Consider the following 23,776-nt stretch of genomic DNA (forward strand, 5'->3'; position numbering starts at 1 on the left):
TTTGCCTATTTGAACTGTCTAATGTACATTAAGGTTAAAGTTGTTCACTATTATCGTGTTACTTTTATTACAAGCACAAGTTATTATTACAAGTTATTTCTTAATTTATACTCTGCCTACAGTTGCTAGTTCACACAATCACAGAATAATACAGCACAGGAGACCCTTCGTCCCATGGAGTCTGCATTGACACATGGAAAACACCTGACTTCCTACGTGATCCCATTTGCCAGCACTTGGCCCATAGTCTCGAATGTGAAGACGTGCCGTGCTCAGCCAGGTACATTTTAAAGGATGTGAGGCAACCCGCCTCTACCACGCACCAGGGCAGTGCGTTCCAGGCCGTCACCAGTCTCTGGTTAAAATCCCCCCAAAACCTCCTGCCCCTCATCTTGAACTTGTGTCCCCTTGTAACTGGCAGGGGGATGGGAACCAGATTAGGAAGTTAGAGTTCAGTAAAGAGGCAGCAACTAAAGCCAGTAAGGTACTAGATAATAAACTAATTTTGACTCAGGGGAAGAGTAGACAGGGAAGAGATGATGAACGCAAAGGGACAGGTGGTCTGAGGTGCATTTGTTTTAGTGCGAGAAGTGTAGCAGGTAAGGCAGATGAACTTAGGGCTTGGATCAGTACCTGGGAATATGATGTTATTGGTATTACTGAGACTTGGTTGAGGGAAGGGGAGGACTGGCAACTGAATATCCCAGGGTATAGATCCTTCACGAGGGTTAGAGAGGGAGGTAGAATGGGTGGAGGAGTTGCATTGCTCGTCAGAGATGATATCACAGCTGTGATTAAAGAGGGCACGATGGAGGATTCGAGCACTGAGGCAATATGGGTGGAGCTGAGAAGTAGGAAAGGTGCAGTAACATTGTTGGGACTTACAGGCCTCCCAAAAGCGAGCATGAAGTAGAGGTACAAATATTCAGACAGATTATAGAAAAATGTAGGAGCAATAGGGTGGTTGTGATGGGAGATTTTAACTTCCCCAACATTGAATGGGATTCGTGTACTTTTGGCGGTGTAGATGGAGCAGAGTTTGTAAGGAGCATCCAGGAGAGTTTTTTTTAGAGCAGTATGTAAATAGTCCAACTCGGGAAGGGGCCATACTGGACCTGGTATTGGGGAATGATCCCGGCCAGGTGGTTGATGTTTCAGTCGGTGATTACTTTGGGAATAGCGATCACAATTCCGGAAGTTTTAGAATACTCATGGACAAGGACAAATGTGGTCCGAAAGGAAGAGTGCTAAATTGGGGAAAGGCAGAGTATAACAAAATTCGGCAGGAGCTAGGGAATGTGCATTGGGAGGAGATGTTTAAGGGTAAATCCACATTTGAAATGTGGGAGTCTTTTAAGGAAAGTTTGATTAGAGTGCAGGACAGACATGTTCCTGTGAAAATGAAAGATAGAAATGGCAAGATTAGGGAACCATGGATGACGGGTGAAATTGTGAGACTAGCTGAGGTGAAAAAGGAAGCATACATAGGATCGAGGCAACTCAAAACTGATGAAGGTTTGGAGGAATATCGGGAAAGTAGGACGAATCTCAAACGCGCAATAAAGAGGGTTAAAGGGGTCATGAAATATCTTTGGCTAACAGGGTTAAGGAAAATCCCAAAGATTTTTATTCATATGTAAGGAGTAAGAGGGTAACTAGAGAAAGGATTGGCCCAGTCAAAGACAAAAGAGGAAATTTATGCGTGCACTCAGAGGAAATGGGTGAGATTCTTAATGAGTACTTTGCATCGGTATTCACAAAGGAGAGGGACAAGACAGATGTTGAGGCTTGGGATGGATGTTTAAATACTCTCGGTCAAGTTGTCATACGGAAGGGGGAAATTTTGGATATTCTAAAAGACATTAAGGTGGACAAGTCCCCAGGACCGGATGGGATCTATCCCAGGTTACTGAGGGAAGTGAGGGTTGAAATAGCTGGGGCTTTAACATATCTTTGCAGCATCCTTGAGCACGGGTGAGGTCCCGGAGGACTGGAGAATTGATAATGTTGTCCCTTTGTGTCAGAAGGGTAGCAGGGATAATCCAGGGAATTATAGACCTGTGAGCTTGACGTCAGTAGTAGGCAAACTGTTGGAGAAGATACTGAGGGATAGGATCTATTCACATCTGGAAGAAAATAGACTTATCAGTGATAGGCAGCATGGTTTGGTGCAGGGAAGGTCATGTCTTACAAACTTAATAGAATTCTTTGAGGAAGTGACAAAGTTAATTGATGAAGGAAGGACTGTAGATGTCATATACATGGAGTTTAGTAAGGTGTTTGATAAGTTTTCCCATGGCAGGTTGATGGAAAAATTGAAATCGTATGGGGTTCAGGGTGTACTAGCTAGATGGATAAAGAACTGGCTGGGCAACAGGAGACAGAGAGTAGTGGTGGAAGGGAGTGTCTCAAAATGGAGAAGGGTGACTAGTGGTGTTCCACAGGGATCCGTGCTCGGACCACTGTTGTTTGTGATCTACATCAATTACCTGGAGGAAGGTATAGGTGGTCTGATTACCAAGTTTGTAGATGATACTAAGATTGGTGGAGTTGCAGATAGCGAGGAGGGCTGTCAGAGAATACAACAAAATATAGATAGATTGGAGAGTTGGGCAGAGAAATGGCAGATGGAGTTCAATCCAGGCAAATGCGAGGTGATGCATTTTGGAAGATCAAATTCAAGAGCGGACTACATGGTCAATGGAAGGGTCTTGGGGAAAATTGATGTACAGAGAGATCTGGGAGTTCAGGTCCATTGTACTCTGAAGGCGGCAACGTAGGTGGATAGAGTGGTCAAGAAGGCATACAGCATGCTTGCCTTCATCGGAAGGGGTATTGAGTACAAGAGTTGGCAGGTCATGTTACAGTTGTATTGGACTTTGGTTCGGCCACATTTGGAATACTGCGTGCAGTTCTGGTCGCCACATTTCCAGAAGGATGTGGATGCTTTGGAGAGGGTGCAGAGGAGGTTCACCAGAATGTTGCCTGGTAAGGAGGGTGCTAGCTATGAAGAAAGGTTGAGTAGATTAGGATTGCTTTCATTGAAAAGACGGAGGTTGAGTGGGGACCTGATTGAGGTCTACAAAATTATGAGAGGTATGGACAGGGTGGATAGCAACAAGCTGTTCCCAAGAGTGGGGGTGTCAGTTACATGGGGTCACGATTTCAAGGTGAGAGGGGGAAAGTTTAAGGGAGATGTGCGTGGAAAGCTTTTTACGCAGAGGGTGGTGGGTGTCTGGAATGCTTTACCAGCGGAGGTAGTAGAGGCGGGCACGATAGCATCATTTAAGATGCATCTGGACAGGTATATGAACTGGCGGGAACAGCGGGAAGCAGACGTTGGAAAATAGGAGACAGGTTTAAATAAAGGATCTGGATCGACGCAGGCTGGGAGGGCCGAAGGGCCTGTTCCTGTGCTGCAATTTTCTTTGATCTTTGTTCTTTGTTGGTCCTTCAACGAAGGGGAACAGCTGCTCCCTATCCACCCTGCCCATGCCCCTCATAATCTTGTACACCTCAATCAGGTCACCCCTCAGTCTTCTCTTGGAGGGTTTTTCCCTTGCTATTTCTTAGTTCCATCCAAGCAAATTCTACATTTTCATCTTTGGGCCAAGATCATTTCTCATGACTGTACTGATCCCACCCTCTGTTAACAGAGAGCTGCTCTGATCCCAGTGTTAGCGGGAAAGACAGCTAATCTACCTTTGTTTCTTCAAAAAATGACAAGTGCTCCTGAATACAAACACATCGCAGAATTGTAAATCAGACCAAAATATTGAACACTGTGCCCCATCAGGTGATGTTAGGCAAGGTGGGCCACAACTTAATTGAAAGCAAGGACATATTTGAGGTAAAAAGAGAAAATATCTGGACAATCTGAACAGGTCTGACAATATCTGTGGAGAGAGAAGGGAGGTAACCTTTTGAGTCTGGATGACTGTCAACTTTGAAAAAGAGTCACCCAGACTCAATAGTTAGATGCCTTCTCTCTCCACAGATGCTGTCCGTTGAAATTGCCCAGTGTTTTCTCTTTTTGTTTCAGATTCCAGCATCAGGAATAAGTCACTTTTATCAACAAATTTGAGAAGGTGTTTGACTGACTCCTGTTCCTACGTGAACAGTAGTTTACTCAATAGGTAACGTTGGGGGAGCCAGTATTGAGGGGAAATGACAAATAGAGAGACCTATTCTACCCCCACCTATCGGGATACTTACGCACACAGGAGTACGGGATACTGTTCCAGGTCCCATCCTTCTGGCAATGCACCATGGCATAGTCAATGTACTGACTTTCTTGTGTATCCTGCAAGGTTAAGTTTAGGAAACCATATTATAGCAGATCATAGAAACCTGATGCGAGTTCTCAAGAGTGAGCCATTAGCTGTGGTTCTGTGACATCACCAACGGGGGGAGACAGAGAGCAGGGTGAATGAGTGACATGGGAACTGGTGGAATTTCAATTCAATTAAATTAAATCAGGAATATAAACCTAGTCTCAAAATCGAGGGCCATGAAACTATCAACTGTCGTTAACAAAAACCCATTCTGGTTCACTAATTGTTGTGATTATCCAGTACATCTTTACACTAATGTCCTTTGAGGAAGGAAATCTGCCATCCTTACTCAGTCTGGCCTACACGTGACTCCAGATCCACACCAACCTTGGGAAGTCTGCTGCAGACCTTCCTCCAAACTGAAACAAAAGAATCAATTTTTAACCTCTATCTTTCCTGTCACTCGGCCAATCTCGTATCTGTGTTTCTACTATCCCTTTTATTCAGTGAGTTCGAAATTTGCTCACAAGTCTGTTGTGTGGTACTGAATGAAATGTGTTTTGGATGTATAGGCATGCCACATCGACAATATCACTCCCATCGGCAGCACGGTGGTGCAGTGGGTTAGCCCTGCAGCCTCACGTTGCTGAGGTTCCAGGTTCGATCCTGGCTTTGAGTCACTGTCCGTGTGGAGTTTGCACATTCTCCCTGTGTTTGAGTGGGTTTTGCCCCCACAACCCAAAGATGTGCAGGATTAGATGGATTGGCCGCGTTAAATTGCCCCTTAATTGGAAAAAATTAATTGGATAAATTTATTTTTAAAAAATCATCCTCATCGACCCTCTCTGATACCTCTTCAAAGAAAATCCAGCAAATTGGTTGAACACAATTTGCCCTCAACAAATTAACCCGTAGTTTCCTAAGGGAACATTAATTTTGCCTCTAATTATCATTTCTAGAAGTTCCCCCAGCATTGAGGTCAAACGGACTGGTTTGCAGTTGTTGAGTTTACCCTTACACCCATTCCTAAACAAGGGTGTAACATTTGCATTTCTCCAGTCCTCTGATACTATTCCGAGTGGGAAATTATGGTCAAGACTCTGTAGTTTTCATCCTAATTTCCCTCAGTATCCTTAGATGGATTTATTGCAGTCTTGGTGTCTAATTCTTGTTTTTCATTTGTTCATGGGACGTGGGCGTTGTTGGCTGTGCAAATATTTATTGCCCACGCCTAATTGCCCTTGAGAGGGCAGTTAAGAGTCAACCACATTGCTGTGGGTCTGGAGCCACATGTAGGCCAGACCAGGTAAGGACTGTAGATTTCCTTCCCTAAAGGACATTAGTCCTGATTGGTTTTTATAACAATCGACAATGGTTTCATGGTCACCGTTAGACTTTTAAATCCAGATTTTTATTGAGTTTAAATTCCATCAGCTGCCATGGTGGGATTTGAACCCGGGTCTCGAGATCATTATCCTGGGTCTCTGGATTACTAGTCCAGCGATAATACCACCGACTATGCCACCGTCTCCCCAAATCATCTCTAAAGTACCGACATCCTCTTCCATTTCTCCTCCTTACCAATTTTAAATCATTTAAGTGTCTGAACTTCTCTCTCTTTCACCATGTATCTTCTTCCTTGGTAAAGACATTTAACATCTCAGCCAATCCCCTGCCTCCTTTTTGGTTCCGAATCATCCCAATCCTCCTCTTATCAGCCTTTTTACGTGCCGACAGAAGTCTTTTGAATTCCCTTTTATTTTAGCTACCAGCCTCTTCTCATACTCTCTCTGTACTTCTGTTATTTGCTTATCAATTCCTTGCTACAGTTTCTATATTATCCATGTGTCATAAACACAGCTTTATCCAGATCTGTTTTGTTATCCAAGGAGCTCTAGAATTGTTTGCCTTTCCCTTCCTGAGGATGTACTTTGGTGGCTGCTGAATTCTCATTTCTTTAAAGCAGCCAATTCGTCTGTTACAAGCTAACCTGCCAACTTCAAATTCTAATTTATCTGAACCAGATCCATTCTTACTCCATTATAGTTCCCTTTTTCCACAGTTATTTATTCCAAATCTGTTCCTTGTTCTTTTCTATAGCCAACCGAAACCTCATGAGACAATGATCACTGTTCCCTTTTGATATGTGATGTACTTGGCCCACCTCATCCCCCCAGGAACCAGGTCTAAATGTGACGTCCCTCTCATTGGACTGGGAATAGATCACTGCAGAATCTTCACCCGGACACACTTTAGGAACCTTTATCCTTCTCTGTCTTTTAGGCTTTCACTACCCCAATCCTTATTTGGATAATTAAAGTCCCCCATTATGGCCACTGTACAATACCTGCACCTTTCTGTAATTAACTTGAAAATTGGTTCCCATTTAAAATTGTACCATTTTGTTTATAGCAGGAGCAGACCATTCAGCCCTTCAAGCCGACTCTGCCATTCATTGTGATCATGGCTGATCATCCAACTCAATACTGTAGTCTGTACCCACCTTCCCCCCATATCCTCTGATTCCGTTTGCCCTAAGAGCTGTATCTAACTGCTTCTTGAAAACATCCAATATTTTGGCCTCAACTATTTCCTGTGGTAACGAATTCCACAGACCGACCACTCTCTGGGTGAAGGAATTTCTCCTCATCACTGTCCTAAATGGTCTACCCTGTATCCTCCGACTGTGACCCCCGGTTATGGACACACCCACCATCGGGAACATCCTTCCTGCATCTATCCAGTCTCGTCCTGTTAGAGTTTGATAAGTTTCTATGAGATCCCCCTCAATCCTCTGAACTCCAGTGATACAATCCATTCAATTCATCTCTCCTCAGACACCAGTCCTGCCAGTCCAGGAATCAGTCTGGTAAACCTTTGCTGCACTCCCTCTAGAGCAAGAACATCCTTCCTCAGATATGGAGACCAAAACTGCACACACTATTCCTGTGTGGCCTCACCAAAGCCCTGTATAATTGCACAAGTTTGAAAGCTTTGAAATTGTGTTCTCTGCACCCAAGTCTAGGTCATTATCTGAAATAACGAAATATTTTTATTTATATAGCGCCTTTCAACACCTGAGGACATCAAAAGTGGTTTATCGCCAATGAAGTGACAGCACTATTCCAATATAGGAATGATGTGGAGATGCCGGCGTTGGACTGGGGTGAGCACAGTAAGAAGTCTTACAACACCAGGTTAAAGTCCAACAGGTTTGTTTCAAACACGAGCTTTCGGAGCACGGCTCCTTCTTCAGGTAGCCATTCAGTTTCTACAAAGATGCAAAAAAGCAGACAAGATCCCGAAAGGAGCCATTCACCTGAAGAAGGAGCCGTGCTCCGAAAGCTCGTGTTTGAAACAAACCTGTTGGACTTTAACCTGGTGTTGTAAGACTTCTTACTGTGCTCACCCCAGTCCAACGCCGGCATCTCCACATCATGGCTACCATTGACACCGCAAACTGCCGGCTCAAAGTGGAGAGGATCTCCAGGAAGATCGCGCATATAGACACTGACATTCAGTTTCTACAAAGATGCAAAAAAGCAGACAAGATCCCGAAAGGAGCCATTCACCTGAAGAAGGAGCCGTGCTCCGAAAGCTCGTGTTTGAAACAAACCTGTTGGACTTTAACCTGGTGTTGTAAGACTTCTTACTGTCCAATATAGGAAAGGTGATAAGCAAATTACATGGAGAAAACTCCTGCAAGCTTAAATGGCCACTTTTTATTCAAGATGCTAACTGAGGGACAAATGTTGGCCAAGACACTGGGGGTAACTCCCCTGCTTTTCTTCAAAATAGTGGTCGCAGCTGTACACCTCAGAGCCCCCAACGGGGAAGGCTGGGATGAACCGGTTTCTTGACGGACTGGACATACCAGTTGTGGGAGAGGGCAGAAAACGGGATCTGGAAGCACCACTAGCACTGGGAGAGATCATGGACAGCATTAGCTCCATGCAGGCGGGGAAGGCGCCGGGACCGGACGGATTCCCGGCGGACTTCTACAAAAAATTTGCGACAGCGCTGGCCCCGCACCTGCGGGAGATGTTCACAGACTCGCTAGCTAGGGGCACGTTGCCACCCACGTTAGCACAGGCCTCAATCTCGCTGATACCTAAGAAAGACAAAGACCCAACGGAATGTGGGTCATACAGACCCATATCTCTGCTGAATGCAGACGCCAAAATACTGGCCAAAATCCTAGCCAAGAGGCTAGAAGACTGTGTACCTGAGGTGGTCACAGAGGACCAGACGGGCTTTGTCAAAGGTAGACAGCTTACCGCGAACATCAGGCGCCTGCTGAACGTGATAATGACCCCCTCCGGGGAGAGAACACAAGAGGTGATCGTCTCCCTGGACGCAGAAAAGGCCTTCGACAGAGTCGAGTGGAAATACCTCATAGAGGTACTGGAGCGGTTCGGGCTTGGAACAGGGTTCACCGCTTGGGTAAAGCTCCTGTACAACGCTCCCATGGCGAGTGTACAGACCAACAATACCAACTCCCAATACTTCCAGCTGCACAGGGGCACCAGACAAGGATGCCCACTGTCCCCGCTGCTGTTCGCACTAGCAATTGAACCGCTAGCAATCGCGCTCAGGGCAGCAAAAAATTGGAGGGGGATCCGAAGGGGAGGTAGAGAGCACAGAGTCTCACTCTATGCGGATGATCTGCTCCTCTATATCTCGGACCCACAAAGCAGCATGGACGGAATCATCGCGCTCCTGAAAGAGTTTGGAGCCTTCTCGGGCTACAAACTCAACATGAGCAAAAGTGAGATCTTCCCAGTACACCCGCAAGGGGGGGGGGGGGGGCAGCACTAAAGGGGCTGCCGTTCAATCAAGCCCGACATAAATTCCGCTACCTGGGGATCCAAATAGCCCATGACTGGAAAGGGATCCACAAATGGAACCTCACCAGCCTGACGGAGGAAGTTAAAAAGGACCTGCAAAGATGGAACACACTCCCGCTCTCCCTCGCGGGGAGAGTTCAGACGATCAAAATGAACGTACTGCCCAGGTTCCTCTTCCTGTTTAGATCCATTCCGATCTACATCCCCAAGGCCTTTTTCAAAGCGCTGGACAAACTCATCATGGCGTTCGTATGGGGGGGTAAAAATGCTAGGATCCCAAAGAAGGTCTTACAAAAAACAAAAACCAGGGGAGGGCTAGCCCTCCCGAATCTACAATTCTACCACTGGGCAGCAACAGCCGAGCGAGTAAGGGGATGGATCCAGGAGCCAGAGGCTGAGTGGGTGCGTGCGGAGGAGGCCTCCTGCATGGGAACCTCCCTCCGGGCCCTCGCCACGGCAGCACTCCCATCCCCACCCAAAAAACACTCCAGCAGCCCAGTGGTGACAGCCACCCTCCAATCCTGGAACCAACTGCGGCAGCAACTTGGCCTGACCAAAATGTCGAACAGGGCTCCCATCTGCAACAACCATAGGTTCACACCAGCACTGACTGACGCCACCTTCAAAAGGTGGAGGCAGGACGGGGGGACACTGACAGTCAGGGACCTATACACGGACGACAGGATCGCAACACTGGACGAACTGACAGAGAAATTTCAGCTAGCTGGGGGGAACGAGCTACGGTACCTGCAGCTCAAAAACGTCCTACGAAAGGAGACAAGGACGTACCCACAACCGCCACGACAGACACTACTGGAAGACCTACTGGACGCAAGTATCCTAGAGAAAGGGAACTGTAGTGACATGTATGACCGACTGGTAGATAGGGACAACACCGTACTGGACGCAACAAGAAGGAAATGGGAGGACGACCTGGGGATGGAGATAGGGTGGGGACTCTGGAGCGAAGCACTGCATAGGGTCAACTCCACCTCCACGTGCGCAAGGCTCAGCCTGACGCAACTAAAAGTGGTACATAGAGCCCACTTAACAAGAACCCGTATGAGTAGGTTCTTCCCGGAGGTGGAAGACAGATGTGAACGGTGCCAAAGAGGCCCGGCCAACCACGCCCACATGTTCTGGTCTTGCCCCAGACTCGTGGAGTACTGGACAGCCTTCTTCGAGGTTATGTCCAAAGTGGTGGGAGTGAGGGTGGAGCCATGCCCGATAGTGGCGGTCTTCGGGGTTTCAGAACAGCCAGATCTATTCCTGGGGAGGAGGGCGGACGCCCTTGCCTTTGCCTCCCTGATCGCCCGCCGTAGAATCCTGTTTGGCTGGCGGTCAGCAGCACCGCCCAGAGCTGCGGACTGGCTGTCCGACCTCTCGGAATCTCTCCAAATGGAGAAAATCAAATTTGCCATCCGAGGGTCGGACGACGGCTTCCACAGAACGTGGGAGCCATTCATGCAACTGTTCCGGGACCTATTTGTGGCCAATGTACAAGAGGAAGAATAGTCGGGGGAAGGTAGCGGGAGGGGGGGGGGGCTACAGGTTCGGTACGGGGGTTCGATGGCTAGCTAAGGCCCAAAACCAAACTAAATAAACATGTTGAGGGGGGGGGGGGGGGCGGGCGCAGTTACTACTACGAAGATGCCTACCTGTAAATATGTATGTTAATTTTTGCGTGTTTGTTTGTTTTTTTTTGTTCTTTTTCTCTCCTAACAATTTGTAATTTGTTCAATATAAAATATGAAAACTGAATAAAAACATTTATAAAAAAAAAAAAATAGTGGTCGCGACAGCCTTACTGCTCCCTGAAAGGGTCCCGGTTTAATGAAAGACTGAACCTCCGACAGTGCAGAGTTCTTTATTCAATCCTGCACTAACATTTTGGGTTAGACTCTTTCACTCTGGTGTGGGAATCAAACCCCCAACCTTATAAATCAGGGCAGAAACCGTCGACATTAAAAATTACAACCCACTTGGCCAGAATCAAAATGGGACCGAATGTTCATGGACTTTCTTCAATGGAACACACAATCTAATGGGTGATAACTTACGTAGAGTTCAAACCCACTCTCACAGTGCAGTCGCACAGAATCTTTATAATCATATTCCACTTTCTTTGGCTGAATAATGCTGTGCTCCAAGATATCGGTAGGACATTGTTTAGCTGCAGGCAAAACACACAGAATACCTTGCTAGTCTCCGATAGACCACAAACAACATTTCCACAGAGCAAGACAGTCCAGGTGAGGCCGGTCAGTCCGGGATGTCTCTGACAGACAATGGTCCCTCTCCCTATAGTCTTTTCCCTTGAAATATTTAAACAGTTCCCCCTTTAAAGGTTGAACTCTATTACACTTCCCCTCAATAATTTAAGATTATTAACACTTTTGGCAAACGTTTTCACAGCTCAACTCTGCTTACCACATTTCTCTGTGTTGGTGCCAAGTATCCGCTGTGGTTCAAAGGGTAAAACTCTCATTTAAGAGTCATGACGTCGGGGGTTCATGTCCCACACCAGAGAGTTTGGCTCATAATCTAGGCTGACATTCCCAGCGTTAACGAGGGAATCTGCCAGCATTGAGGGAGTGCTGCGCTGTCGGAGAGTCAGTACTGAGCATGTAGATTATTAGCAACATATTGTGTACGAGCATCATATAGAGTATTAGCATCATACAGAGTATTAGCAGCATATAGAGTATGAGCAACATTTAGATTATTACCAGCCTAGAGAAACCCTGGAGAAGGTAAGCCACTGGGAAAAGTAGAAAGCAAGGTGGTTTCAGCAAATCCTGAGTATTACCGGTTGATTTGTAAGTGATCTTCCAGCCTTTCCTCTCCCCGTGTCCATCCGTGTTGAAAATTATTTCCACCACATTGGACAAATGTCCTTTTATAACTGGTGCTTGGTCTCCACAGAAAGGGCCATATACCCTTCCTCCAGATGTGACCTGGAATCAGGAGAATCCGCATTGGTTACAGAATTATGGAAAAGTCCGATGCTGGAGGAGGCCACTCAGCCCATCACATCTGTACTAGAGCAATCCAGTTTGTCCCACTCCCTCTGCTTTGGCATCTCGTCCAGCAAAGGTTTTTCTATAATTTATTTGTCTAAACCTTTCACAATTATGAATGCCTCGAACCAATCCCCTCCTCGCTTTCTCATTTCTAAAGGGGACTAATTCCAGCTGTTTCAATCTCCCACGTAACTGTCATTGCCGAACCCTGGAACCATTGGAAAATTGATGGTTAATATTCGTTTCACCTGTGAGGAGAGAAAGAGAGAGAGAGCCAGAGAGGGGGGGAGAGGGAGAGAGAGAAATAGAGAGAGAGAGAGTGAGAGAGAGAGCAAGAGAGAGAGAGAGAGAGAGATAGAGAGGGAGAGAGAGGAAGAGAGAGAGAGAAATAGAGAGAGAGAGAGTGAGAGGGAGAGGGAGAGAGCGAGAGAAAGAGAGAGAAATAGAGAGAGAGTAACTGAAAGAATGCTTAAGATCAAGTTCTCTCCAGTGGCATTGACCACGAGAGGTTAGCAGTCTGTGCAATGGGCTGGAGAAGGGCTGAATGTCCTCTTCCTGCTGTGTTTAACAGGCTGGAGTGGGACTCAATACAATGGTTAGTACTGTTGCTTCACAGCGCCAGGGTCCCAGGTTCGAGTCCTGGATTGGGTCACTGTCTGTGCAGAGTCTACACGTTCTCCCCGTGTCTGCGTGGGTTTCCTCCGGTTGCGCCAGTTTCTTCCCACAAGTCTCAAAAAACATGCTGTTTGGTGAATTGGACATTCTGAATTCTCCCTCGGTGTACCCTAACAGGCGCCGGAATGTGCGACTCGGGGATTTTCATGGTACTTCATTGCAGTGTTAAGGTAAGCCTACTTGTCAGAATAATAAAGATTATTATCATGTCTTAAGGGACTTGCTGTAGGGATAAAGGGACCATTTTAAAGAGGGCCATACCTTTAAGACATCAGTTATGCAACCCACTGAAGGATCCCCTTCCACCTCAAAATCCTTTGCGAATCCCAGGATCACCTCGAAGCCTTGCTCAATCTCAATTCTGTACTGACACTGAGAGTTCTCCGCATAAGGTTCAGGATAGTTGGGGCTGGTGATCATGCCCTTGAAGCTGGTGGACACTTCGCCGCTGCAATTCACTAGGGGTGAAAAAAATACAGACTGGGTCTCAGACTGACAGCTCTGATCATAGAATTTACAGTGCTAAAGGAGGTCATTCGGCCCATCGAGTCTGCACCGGTCCTTGGAAAGAGCACCCCACCCAAGCCCCCACCCTATCCCCATAACCCAGTAACCCCACTTAACCTTTATGGGCACTAAGGGCAATTTATCAAGGCCAATCCACCTAACCCGCACATCTTTGTACTGTGTGAGAAAACCGAAGCACCCGGAGGGAACCCACGCAGACACGGGGAGAACGTGCAGACTCCGCACAGGCAGTGACCCAGCAGGGAATCGAACCTGGATCTGTGAAGCAACTGTTCCAACCACTGTGCTACCGTGCTGCCCTGAATCAATGTCCTCTTATTGCTATATCGAAGCTGGTTACCATTGTACACCCTGTTTACTGTCTGGAATTGATATATTTACCACACACGGTTTGTCGTATGAAGAGAGATTGAGCAGTTTAGGCTCATGCTCTGTCGAGGTTAGTAGAATGAGAGGAGATCAATTTGAGGTGTATGAGATGATGTAATGTATGGATATGGTAAACAGAGCAGATCTTGCCTCTTGTAGGGTGGAGGCGTGAGCTTAAGTAGGGCAGACTCGATGGGCCGAATAACCTCCTTCTGCACTGTAAATTCTATGATATGATTCTATGATTGTGGTGCAATCTAGAACGAGAGTACTTTTAGGGTGAGGGGCAGCAGATTTAAAACCGAGATGTGGAGGTATTCTCCCAGAGGTTTGCGAACCTGTGGAACTCACTACCACAGAGTGCGGTGGATGAATCATAAAATAGAATCATAGAACCACCACAGTGCAGAAGGAGGCCATTCAGCCCATCAGGTCTGCACCGGCCCGCTGAAAGAGCACCCTACCCCACCTTATCTCCTTAACCCCAACTAACCACTGTACACCAAGGGGCAATTTAACAAGACCAGTCCAGCTAACCCGCACACCTTTGGAATGTGGGAGGAAACCGGAGCACCCGGAGGCAGTTCATGCAGACACGGGGAGAATGTGTAATTCCACACAGACAGTCATAGAATTTACAGTGCAGAAAGAGATCATTAGGCCCATCAAGTCGACAGCGGCTCTTTGAAAAAGCAGCCTACATAAGCCACATCTCCACCCTATCCCCGTAACTCAGTAACCCCACCTAAGCTTTTGGACTCCTGCACACCTTTGGACTGGGAGGAAACCGGAGCACCCAGAGGAACCCCACGCAAGCATGGGGAGAACATGCAAACTCCACACTGTCACCTAAGATCAGAATTGAACCAAGGTCCCTGGCACTGTGAGGCAGCAGTGCCAACCATTGTGCCACTGTGCTACCCACAACTGGGACATTGGGAAAATTTAAGGAGGCGATGGGCAGATTTCTAATCAGTAAAGGGTCGAAGGGTAATGGAGAACGGGCAGGAAAGTGGAAATGAGGCTGAGAGGCGATCAGCCTTGATCGTATTGAATGGTGGACGGGATTGAGGGGCTGAATTACCCACTCCTGCTCCTAGGTCTTATGTTTTTCTGGGTTTAATAGCATATTAATCTCAGCACCTTGAACTATCAGGCAGGTATATTCTAGGGGGTTATGTGGGCTATAATTCCTTTGCCGTGATGCAGGGTATTATAGGATAATGGCCGGAATTCTCTGGCCGTTGGGATTTCTCTTTTCCCGCCGGCAGCGCACCCCAGGCCATGGATTTCCCGGCAGAGTGGGATGGCTTCAATGGGACATCCCATTGACAAATGGTGGGAAGAGGGAATCACGCGCCGTGTGAATGGCTGTGGGAGGAGAGAACCCCGGCCATTATTATTGCTTTTAGGGGTCTTGTGGTGCAGTGGGAATTGTCCCTGCCTCTGAGCCACAACCTCCAAGTTCAAATCCGACCCCAGGAAAGAAAGAAGAATAGCTGCAGCGCGGAAAAGGCCATTCGGTCCATCGAGTCTTCACTGATATTACCTACCCCTAATCTCACTTACCAGTGTTTAATACATGACTTGAATTGGCACATGGGTTCTTTTAAATTAAAAGAAAAAACAGTTACTATCACAAAAAGGGTTGGAAAAAGAAGGAATCCCTGCCCCCCATTCCTGACTTCACCCTAACCCTGTTTCGCTGCCAAGTTAGCCAAACTCAGAGCAAGGAAAACCTGTGCCTTTCGCCACCTTACGACTTCTGGAAATTCTCGCCAGACAATAGAACTTTGGAGTGGTCACTACTGAACAAAGAAATAACAAGGAAAATTACAGCACAGGAACAGGCCCTTCGGCCCTCCCAGCCTGAGCCGATCCAGATCCTTTATCTAAACCTGTCGCCTATTTTCCAAGGATCTACTTCCCTCTGTTCCCCGCCCATTCATATATCTGTCTAGATGCATCTTAAATGATGCTATCGTGCCCGCCTCTACCACCTCCGCTGGCAAAGTGTTTCAGGCACCCACCACCCTGTGCGTAAAAAACTTTCCACGCACATCTCCCTTAAGCTTTCCCCCTTTTACCTTGAAGTCGTGACCCCTTGTAATTGACACCCCCACTCTTGTAACTAGAGGAACGCAGCAGCCAGCCTGTGCACAGCAAGATCCCATGTTCTCATCGCAGATACCGTATTATTATTTGTTATGATGTTAATTAGGGGGTAAATATCGGCCAAGACTCCAGGGGGAAACCACCCTCTCCTGTTTTCCTTTGTTTGAACTTGAGGCCATGGGATCTTCCCTATTCACCCACGACAGGCCTTGATTTAAAGTCACACCTGACAGAGAGCGCAGCACCGAGGAAGCACTGCGCAGCGAGAGGCAACCTAGTGTCCTGGGCTCATTTCTCTGGCGTGGGACCAGACCCACAACCTCCGTGGCTCACCAAAGGAGACATTGCTGATGTGCTGACTGCGTTGCTCTTGAAGGACATTTTTGTTGTAAAGCGCATTGAGATTTTCTGTTGTAAAGCGCATTGTGGGTGGCATGGTAGCACTGTTCTCCAGAGTTCCAGGGTCCCGGGTTCGATTCCCGGCTTCGGTCACTGTCTGTGTGGAGTCTGCATGTTCTCCCCCGTGTCTGCGTTTGTTTCCTCCGGGTGCTCTGGTTTCCTCCCACATGCCCCGAAAGACATGGTTGTTGAGTGAATTGGACATTCTGAATTCTCCCTCTGTGTACCCGAACAGGCGCCAGAATGTGGCGATTGGAGGATTTTCACAGTAACTTCATTGCAGTGTTAATGTAAGCCTACTTGTGACACTAAAAAAGATGATTATTAGACTATTGCAATTATTCAAGAATGAAGAATTTTGAGGCCACAGAAGACCTGGGGAGTGCGATTGACTGATTTGCTTTCGCAATGTGTCTGCAAGGATTCAACTGGCCTTAATGTCCTCTTCCAGTCTTCTAACCCCCATTCTATGATCATATGATTCTACCATAGAATAAATGAAGAGGATGATATTTACCTCCACAAATTCTTTTGTTTTCTTGCAGGAAGTAGCCTGGTTTACAGGAGCAAAGGTATCCTCCAATATAGTTGTTGCAGTAGTGACTACATCTATCCTCCTCTTCACATTCATTGATATCTGGAATCAAATGGAGATGTTGAGGTTCTGAGTTCCATTCATACTATGACTCACCTGCGCACCCTGCTGGTGGAGGCTGGCACTGGGCCGAACTCCCAGACTTGAGGTGCTGTCCACTCTCTGAGCACGAGAGAGGGGTGTGGATGTGTGAGATGTGGCGGGTGTTGCTGCTGAGAACACCACTGGCCCATATGAAAGTCAGACAGATGCCCTGGCAATACACACACATATATGTGTACATACATGTAAATATACACACTGAAACACAAACACTGTCAGGCAGGGAGGAAGTTGTCGAGCAAGGGAACCGTGGTTTACTAAGGAATTTGAAGCACTTCTCAAGGGGAAGAAGATGGCTTATGTTAGGATGAGACACGAAGGCTCAGTTAGGGCACTTGAGAGTTACAAGTTAGCCAGGGAGGACCTAAAGGGAGAGTTAAGAAGAGCGAGGAGAGGACACGAAAAGTCGTTGGCGGATAGGATCAAGGAAAACCCTAAGGCTTTCTATAGGTATATCAGGAACAAAAGAATGACTCGAGTAAGATTAGGGCCAATCAAGGATAGTAGTGGAAAGTTGTGTGTGGAATCAGAGGAGATAGGGGAAGCGTTAAATGGATATTTTTCGTCAGTGTTTATACTGGAGAAAGACAATGTTGTCGAGGAGAATACTCAGGTACAGCCGACCAGCCTAGATAGGATTGAGGTTCACAAGGAGGAGGTGTTAGCAATTTTGGAAAGTGTAAAAATAGATAAGTCCCCTGGGCCAGATGGGATTTATCCTAGGATTCTCTGGGAAGCCAGGGAGGAGATTGCAGAGCCTTTGTCCTTGAACTTTATGCCGTCTTTGTCGACAGGAATAGTGCCGGAAGACAGGAGGATAGCAAATGTTGTCCCCTTGTTCAAGAAGGGGAGTAGAGACAACCCTGGTAATTATAGACCTGTGAGCCTTACTTCGGTTGTGGGTAAAATGTTGGAAAAGGTTATAAGAGATAGGGTTTATAGTCATCTTGAAAAGAACAAGTTGATTAGCGATACTCAACACGGTTTTGTGAAGGGTAGGTCATGCCTCACAAACCTTATTGAGGTTTTTGAGAAGGTGACCAAACAGGTGGATGAGGGTAAGGCGGTTGATGTGGTGTATATGGATTTCAGTAAGGCATTTGGTAAGGTTCCCGTACTTCCGTATTTTATGGAATAGCGGTTTGGATCAGTAACTGGATAGCTGAAAGAAGACAGAGGGTGGTGGTTGATGGCAAATGTTCATCCTGGAGTTCAGTTACTAGTGGAGTACTGCAAGGATCTGTTTTGGGGCCACTGCTGTTTGTCATTTTTATAAATGACCTGGAAGAGGGTGTAGAAGGATGGGTTAGTAAAGTTGCAGATGACACGAAGGTCCGTGGAGTTGTGGATAGTGCTGAAGGATGTTATAGGTTACAGAGGGACATAGATAAGCTGCAGAACTGGGCTGAGAGGTGGCAGATGGAGTTTAATGCGGAAAAGTGTGAGGTGGTTTACTTTGGAAGGAGTAACAGGAATGTAGAGTACTGGGCTAATGGCAAGATTCTTGGTAGGGTAGATGAACAGTGAGATCTCGGCATCCAGGTACATAAATCCCTGAAAGTTGCCACCCAGGTTAATAGGCATATGGTGTGCTAGCCTTTATCAGTAGGGGGATTGAGTTTCGGAGCCACGAGGTCATGCTGCAGCTGTACAAAACTCTGGTGAGGCCGCACCTGGAGTACTGCGTGCAGTTCTGGTCACCACATTATAGGAAGGATGTGGAAGCTTTGGAAAGGGTTCAGAGGAGATTTACTAGGATGTTGCCTGGTATGGAGGGAAGGTCTTACGAGGAAAGGCTCAGGACTTCAGGTTGTTTTCGTTAGAGAGGAGAAGGCTGAGAGGTGACTTAATAGAGACATACAAGATAGTCAGAGGGTTAGATAGGGTGGACAGTGAGAGTCTTTTTCCTCGGATGGTGATGACCAACACGAGGGGACATAGCTTTAAATTGAGGGGTGGTAGATATAGGACAGATGTCAGAGGGAATTTCTTTACTCAGAGAGTAGTAGGGGTGTGGAACGCCCTGCCTGCAACAGTAGTAGACTCGCCAAATATAAGGGCATTTAAGTGATCACTGGATAGACATATGGATGAAAATGGAATAGTGTAGGTCAGATAGGCTTTAGATGGTTTCACGGGTCAGCGCAACATCGAGGGCCGAAGGGCCCGTCCTGCGCTGTAATGTTCTATGTTCTATGTTCTACACACACAGAGGTCAGAATATATTGTCCTCCCCATGGCGGGCTTGGAGGGGCGGGGACACCACTGATGAAGTCAAGGGCTGGATGATCTGTGGAACGACCTTGAATTCCATTGCCACTGGTCTCAACCCAGAAACGGGCTAGGGTCTTGCCACCCAGGGGGAGGGGGGGGGAGGGGGTGAGGTGGACAGGTCATGCAAACCTCATTGGTGTTGCTAGCAGTTTCTCAGGGGTGAGTAGACACTCATTGTCAGGACCTCAGTAAGTCCGCTCGAGTGTAACCCTCAATGCCAGCCCTGAGTACAGCACAGCTGAAGAGGGGTTAGAGCGCCCACCTGCACCATCCACCAGCAGAGACACGCACACAGACCTCAGCAGCGCCCTGTTCTAGAAGAGCCTCAGGATCACAATATGGTGAGCATGGCACACCATTTGCTCCACAGCAATCAGACACAGGGACATCCGAGACCACCAGTACTCAGAGGATACCTAGAGGAGGAATCTGCTGAGTCAGGGTCCAATGACGACCCTCTAGATTTGGACCGGGATCAGTTGCTGGAACTGTAATGACAAGTCTGGGACTATCACAAAGGGATGCACTCTTCAGATTGCTACGCACGATCGAGATGTCCGTTCGCATTCAGTCTGAGTGATATGATAGGCAAGCCAACGCACCAAGGTGAATACCGGCAGGTTGACAGATGCTGTGGAGAATGTGATCCAGCAGATTAGTGCTGCACTGCTGCAGGAGAATCACTTCACCACTGCAGCCAGTTCAGGCATTCATGGGTATCAAAGTTAAAGGGCACAGGCGTCATACAAAGTATCTCACACACATATATACACACACAGTAACTCACACACACATACACACACACAGTGTCTCACACACATAGACACACACAGTGACTCACACACACATACACACACACAGTGTCTCACACACACATAGACACAGTGACTCACACATATACACACACACAGTGACTCACACACACATACACACACAGTGTCTCACACACACATAGACACACACAGTGACTCACACACATACACGCACACAGTGACTCACATACACACATGCAGTGACTCACACAGGCAAACACACACACAGTGACTCACACAAACACATACACACACACAGTGACTCACACAGACAAACACACTCACAGTAACTCACACACACACACACACAGTGACTCACACACACAAACTCATACTTTGGGGCAGCACGGTAGCATTGTGGATAGCACAATCGCTTCACAGCTCCAGGATCTCAGGTTTGATTCCGGCTTGGGTCACTGTCTGTGCTGAGTCTGCACATCCTCCCCGTGTGTGCGTGGGTTTCCTCCGGGTGCTCCGGTTTCCTCCCACAGTCCAAAGATGTGCAGGTTAGGTGGATTGGCCATGATAAATTGCCCTTAGTGTTTGGTAGGGTTACTGAGTTATGGGGATAGGTGGAGGTGTTGACCTTGGGTAGGGTGCTCTTTTCAAGAGCCGGTGCTGGCTCGATGGGCCGAATGGCCTCCTTCTGCACTGTAAATTCTATGTAATCTATGTAATACACTGATTCACACACACAAAAACTCATACACTGATTCACAAACACAGTGACTCACACACATACACACAAACTCATATTGATTCTCACACACACAGACATTCAGACATACACACAAACTCATGCACAGAGACTCACACACAAACTCAAACACAGTGACACACACACAAACACTTGCACAGTGACACACACACAAGCGTAATCAAACACAGACTCTCACACAGACAAAAACTCATAGTGACACACACGCACGCAAACTCATACACACTGACACACACACAAACTCAGTGATTCACACAACACACAAAGAAATTCAAACACACACAGAAACTCAGGGATTCTCACATATTCACAGAAACCCGTACACAGTGACTCACACACATACACCTAAACCCACACACACATACACACTAATGCATACACATTGACCCACAGACATACACACAAACACATACACAGACACAAACACACAAACTCATACACCGTGACTCACACATGCACAAACTCACACACTGACTCACACACACACAAACCCATACACAGTTACACACACAAACCCATACACAGTAACTACGCACACGCAAACTCATAAACAGTGACTCGCATTTTGTGTTATTTAGGGTACCCACTTATTTTTTTTCCACTTAAGGGGCAATGGACCTTTCCTAAACATCTTTGGGTTGTGGGGTGAATCCCAAGCAGATATGGAGAGTAACTGTGTAAGTTACTGTGTATCATACTGAAACTGACCTCGGGCCTGGATAGAAACCCGGTCCTGAGGCGCCATTGGCAGCAGTGCTAACTACTGTGCCACCTTGCCGCCATTCACAGTGTCTCACACACAAAAACGTATACACAATAGCACACACAAACTCATACACAGTAACTCACACACAAACACAAACTAATACACAGTAGCTCACATAAACACAATCTGATACACAGTAACTGACACAGACAAACTCATCCACAGTAACTCACACACAAACACAAATTAACACAGAATAATTCACACAAAACAAACTAACATACAGTAACGCACGCACAAATTCACACACAGTTACTCACACACACAAACTCATACACAGTAACTCTCACACAAACACAAACTAATACACAGTAACACACACAAATTCATACATAATAACTCACACACACAAACTCATACACAGTGACTCTCACACAAATGCAAACTAATACACAGTAACTCACACACAAAAACTCATACACAGAGACAGTCACATACACACAAACTAATACAGAGTGACACACAGACACATACACGAAAGCTCACACACAGTGACTCATATGCACACACAAACTCATACACTAACTCACAAACACAGAAACCCGTACACAGTGACACATGCAAACTCGTACACAGTAAATCAGGCACACACAAGCGAATAAACAAAAACTCAATTTTTTTGAAATTTAGAGTACCCAATTAGATTTTTTTTCCAATTAAGGGGCAATCCACCTACCCTGAACATCTTTCGGTTGTGGGGGTGAGACGTACACAGACAGGAGGAGGATGTACAAACTCCACACCAACAGTGCCCGGGGCCTGGATCGAACCCGGGTTCTCGCCACCATAGGCAGCAGTGCGAACCACTACACCACCGCACCACCCTTCACAGTGTCTCACACACACAAACTAATACACAGTAACTCACACCCACACAATCATGCACAGTGACTCACACACACCTAAACTCATACACAGTAACTCCCCCACACACACAAACTCAAACACAGCGAATCAAACGCACACAACCTCATACACAGTGACTCACACACACACACATGAAAACTCATACACAGTGACTCACACACATACACACACAAACTCATATACAGTGAATCACACACACACGCAAACTGATACACAGTGACTCACACACATACACACACAAACTCATATACAGTGATTCACACACACACGCAAACTGATACACAGTGACTCTCACACGCACACACAAACACATACACAGTGATTCACGCACACAAACTCATACACAGCGACTCACACAAACACATACAAACTCATACACAGTATCTCACACACAAACTCATACACAGTAACTCACAAAGAAACACAAACTCATACACAGCGACTTTCACGCACACAAACACAGTCACAGTGGCTTTCACACACACAAACAAACTCCTACACAGTGAATCTCACACATACAAACAAATACACAGTGAGCCCCGCACACACACACAAACCTATACACAGTAACTCACACATGCTCAAATATATACACAGCAATTCAGAGTCAAACTCATTCAGTGTATCTCACACACACAAACACATACACAGTAACTCACACAGAAACACAAACTCATAGTGTCTTTCACACACACACACACACACACACACAAACTCATATACGGTGACTTTCACACACAACCTCATACACAGTGACTTTCACACACACACAGAAACCCAAACACAGTGACTTTCACACACACAAACGCATACACAATGACTTTCACACACACACAAACGCATACACGGTGACTCTCTCACACACACACTCATACACAGTGACTCTCGCACGCACACACACACACACAAACCCATACACAGTAACTCATACAGAAACACAAACTCCTATAGTGTCTTTCACACACACAAGCACAAACTCATACACAGTGACTTTCTCACACACACACACACAAACACATACATAGTGACTCACACACACACTCATACACAGTGACTCTCGCACGCACACACACACACACACAAACCCATACACAGTAACTCACACAGAAACACAAACTCCTATACAGTGTCTTTCACACACACAAGCACAAACTCATACACAGTGACTCTCACACACACATTCTCATACACAGTGACTCTCGCGCACACACACACAAACCCATACACAGTAACTCACACATGCTCAAATATATACACTGTAATTCACAGTGTCAATCTCATACATAGTATCTCACACACACACAAACACATACACAGTAATTCACACAGAAACACAAACTCATACACAGTGTCTTTCACACACACACACACACACAAACTCATATACGGTGACTTTCACACACAAACTCATA

At 46.5% G+C, this 23,776-nt stretch overlaps 1 protein-coding gene across 1 annotated transcript in view; it reads right to left on the minus strand.

Annotated features, from left to right (window-relative positions):
• The window catches only part of LOC119957847 (complement C1s subcomponent-like), a 70,736-nt gene that overhangs the window by 20,630 nt on the left and 26,330 nt on the right, over window positions 1-23,776 (minus strand). The window contains exons 4-8 of the mRNA XM_038785998.1: window positions 16,748-16,867; window positions 13,081-13,277; window positions 11,931-12,078; window positions 11,182-11,294; window positions 4,216-4,303 (exon numbers count right to left, since the gene is read on the minus strand). Coding sequence (XP_038641926.1) covers window positions 4,216-4,303; window positions 11,182-11,294; window positions 11,931-12,078; window positions 13,081-13,277; window positions 16,748-16,867 — 666 coding nt within the window. The remainder of the gene's footprint in view (window positions 1-4,215; window positions 4,304-11,181; window positions 11,295-11,930; window positions 12,079-13,080; window positions 13,278-16,747; window positions 16,868-23,776) is intronic.

This window comes from Scyliorhinus canicula, chromosome 27 (assembly GCF_902713615.1).
Source record: "Scyliorhinus canicula chromosome 27, sScyCan1.1, whole genome shotgun sequence".
Taxonomy (NCBI): Eukaryota; Metazoa; Chordata; class Chondrichthyes; order Carcharhiniformes; family Scyliorhinidae; genus Scyliorhinus; species Scyliorhinus canicula.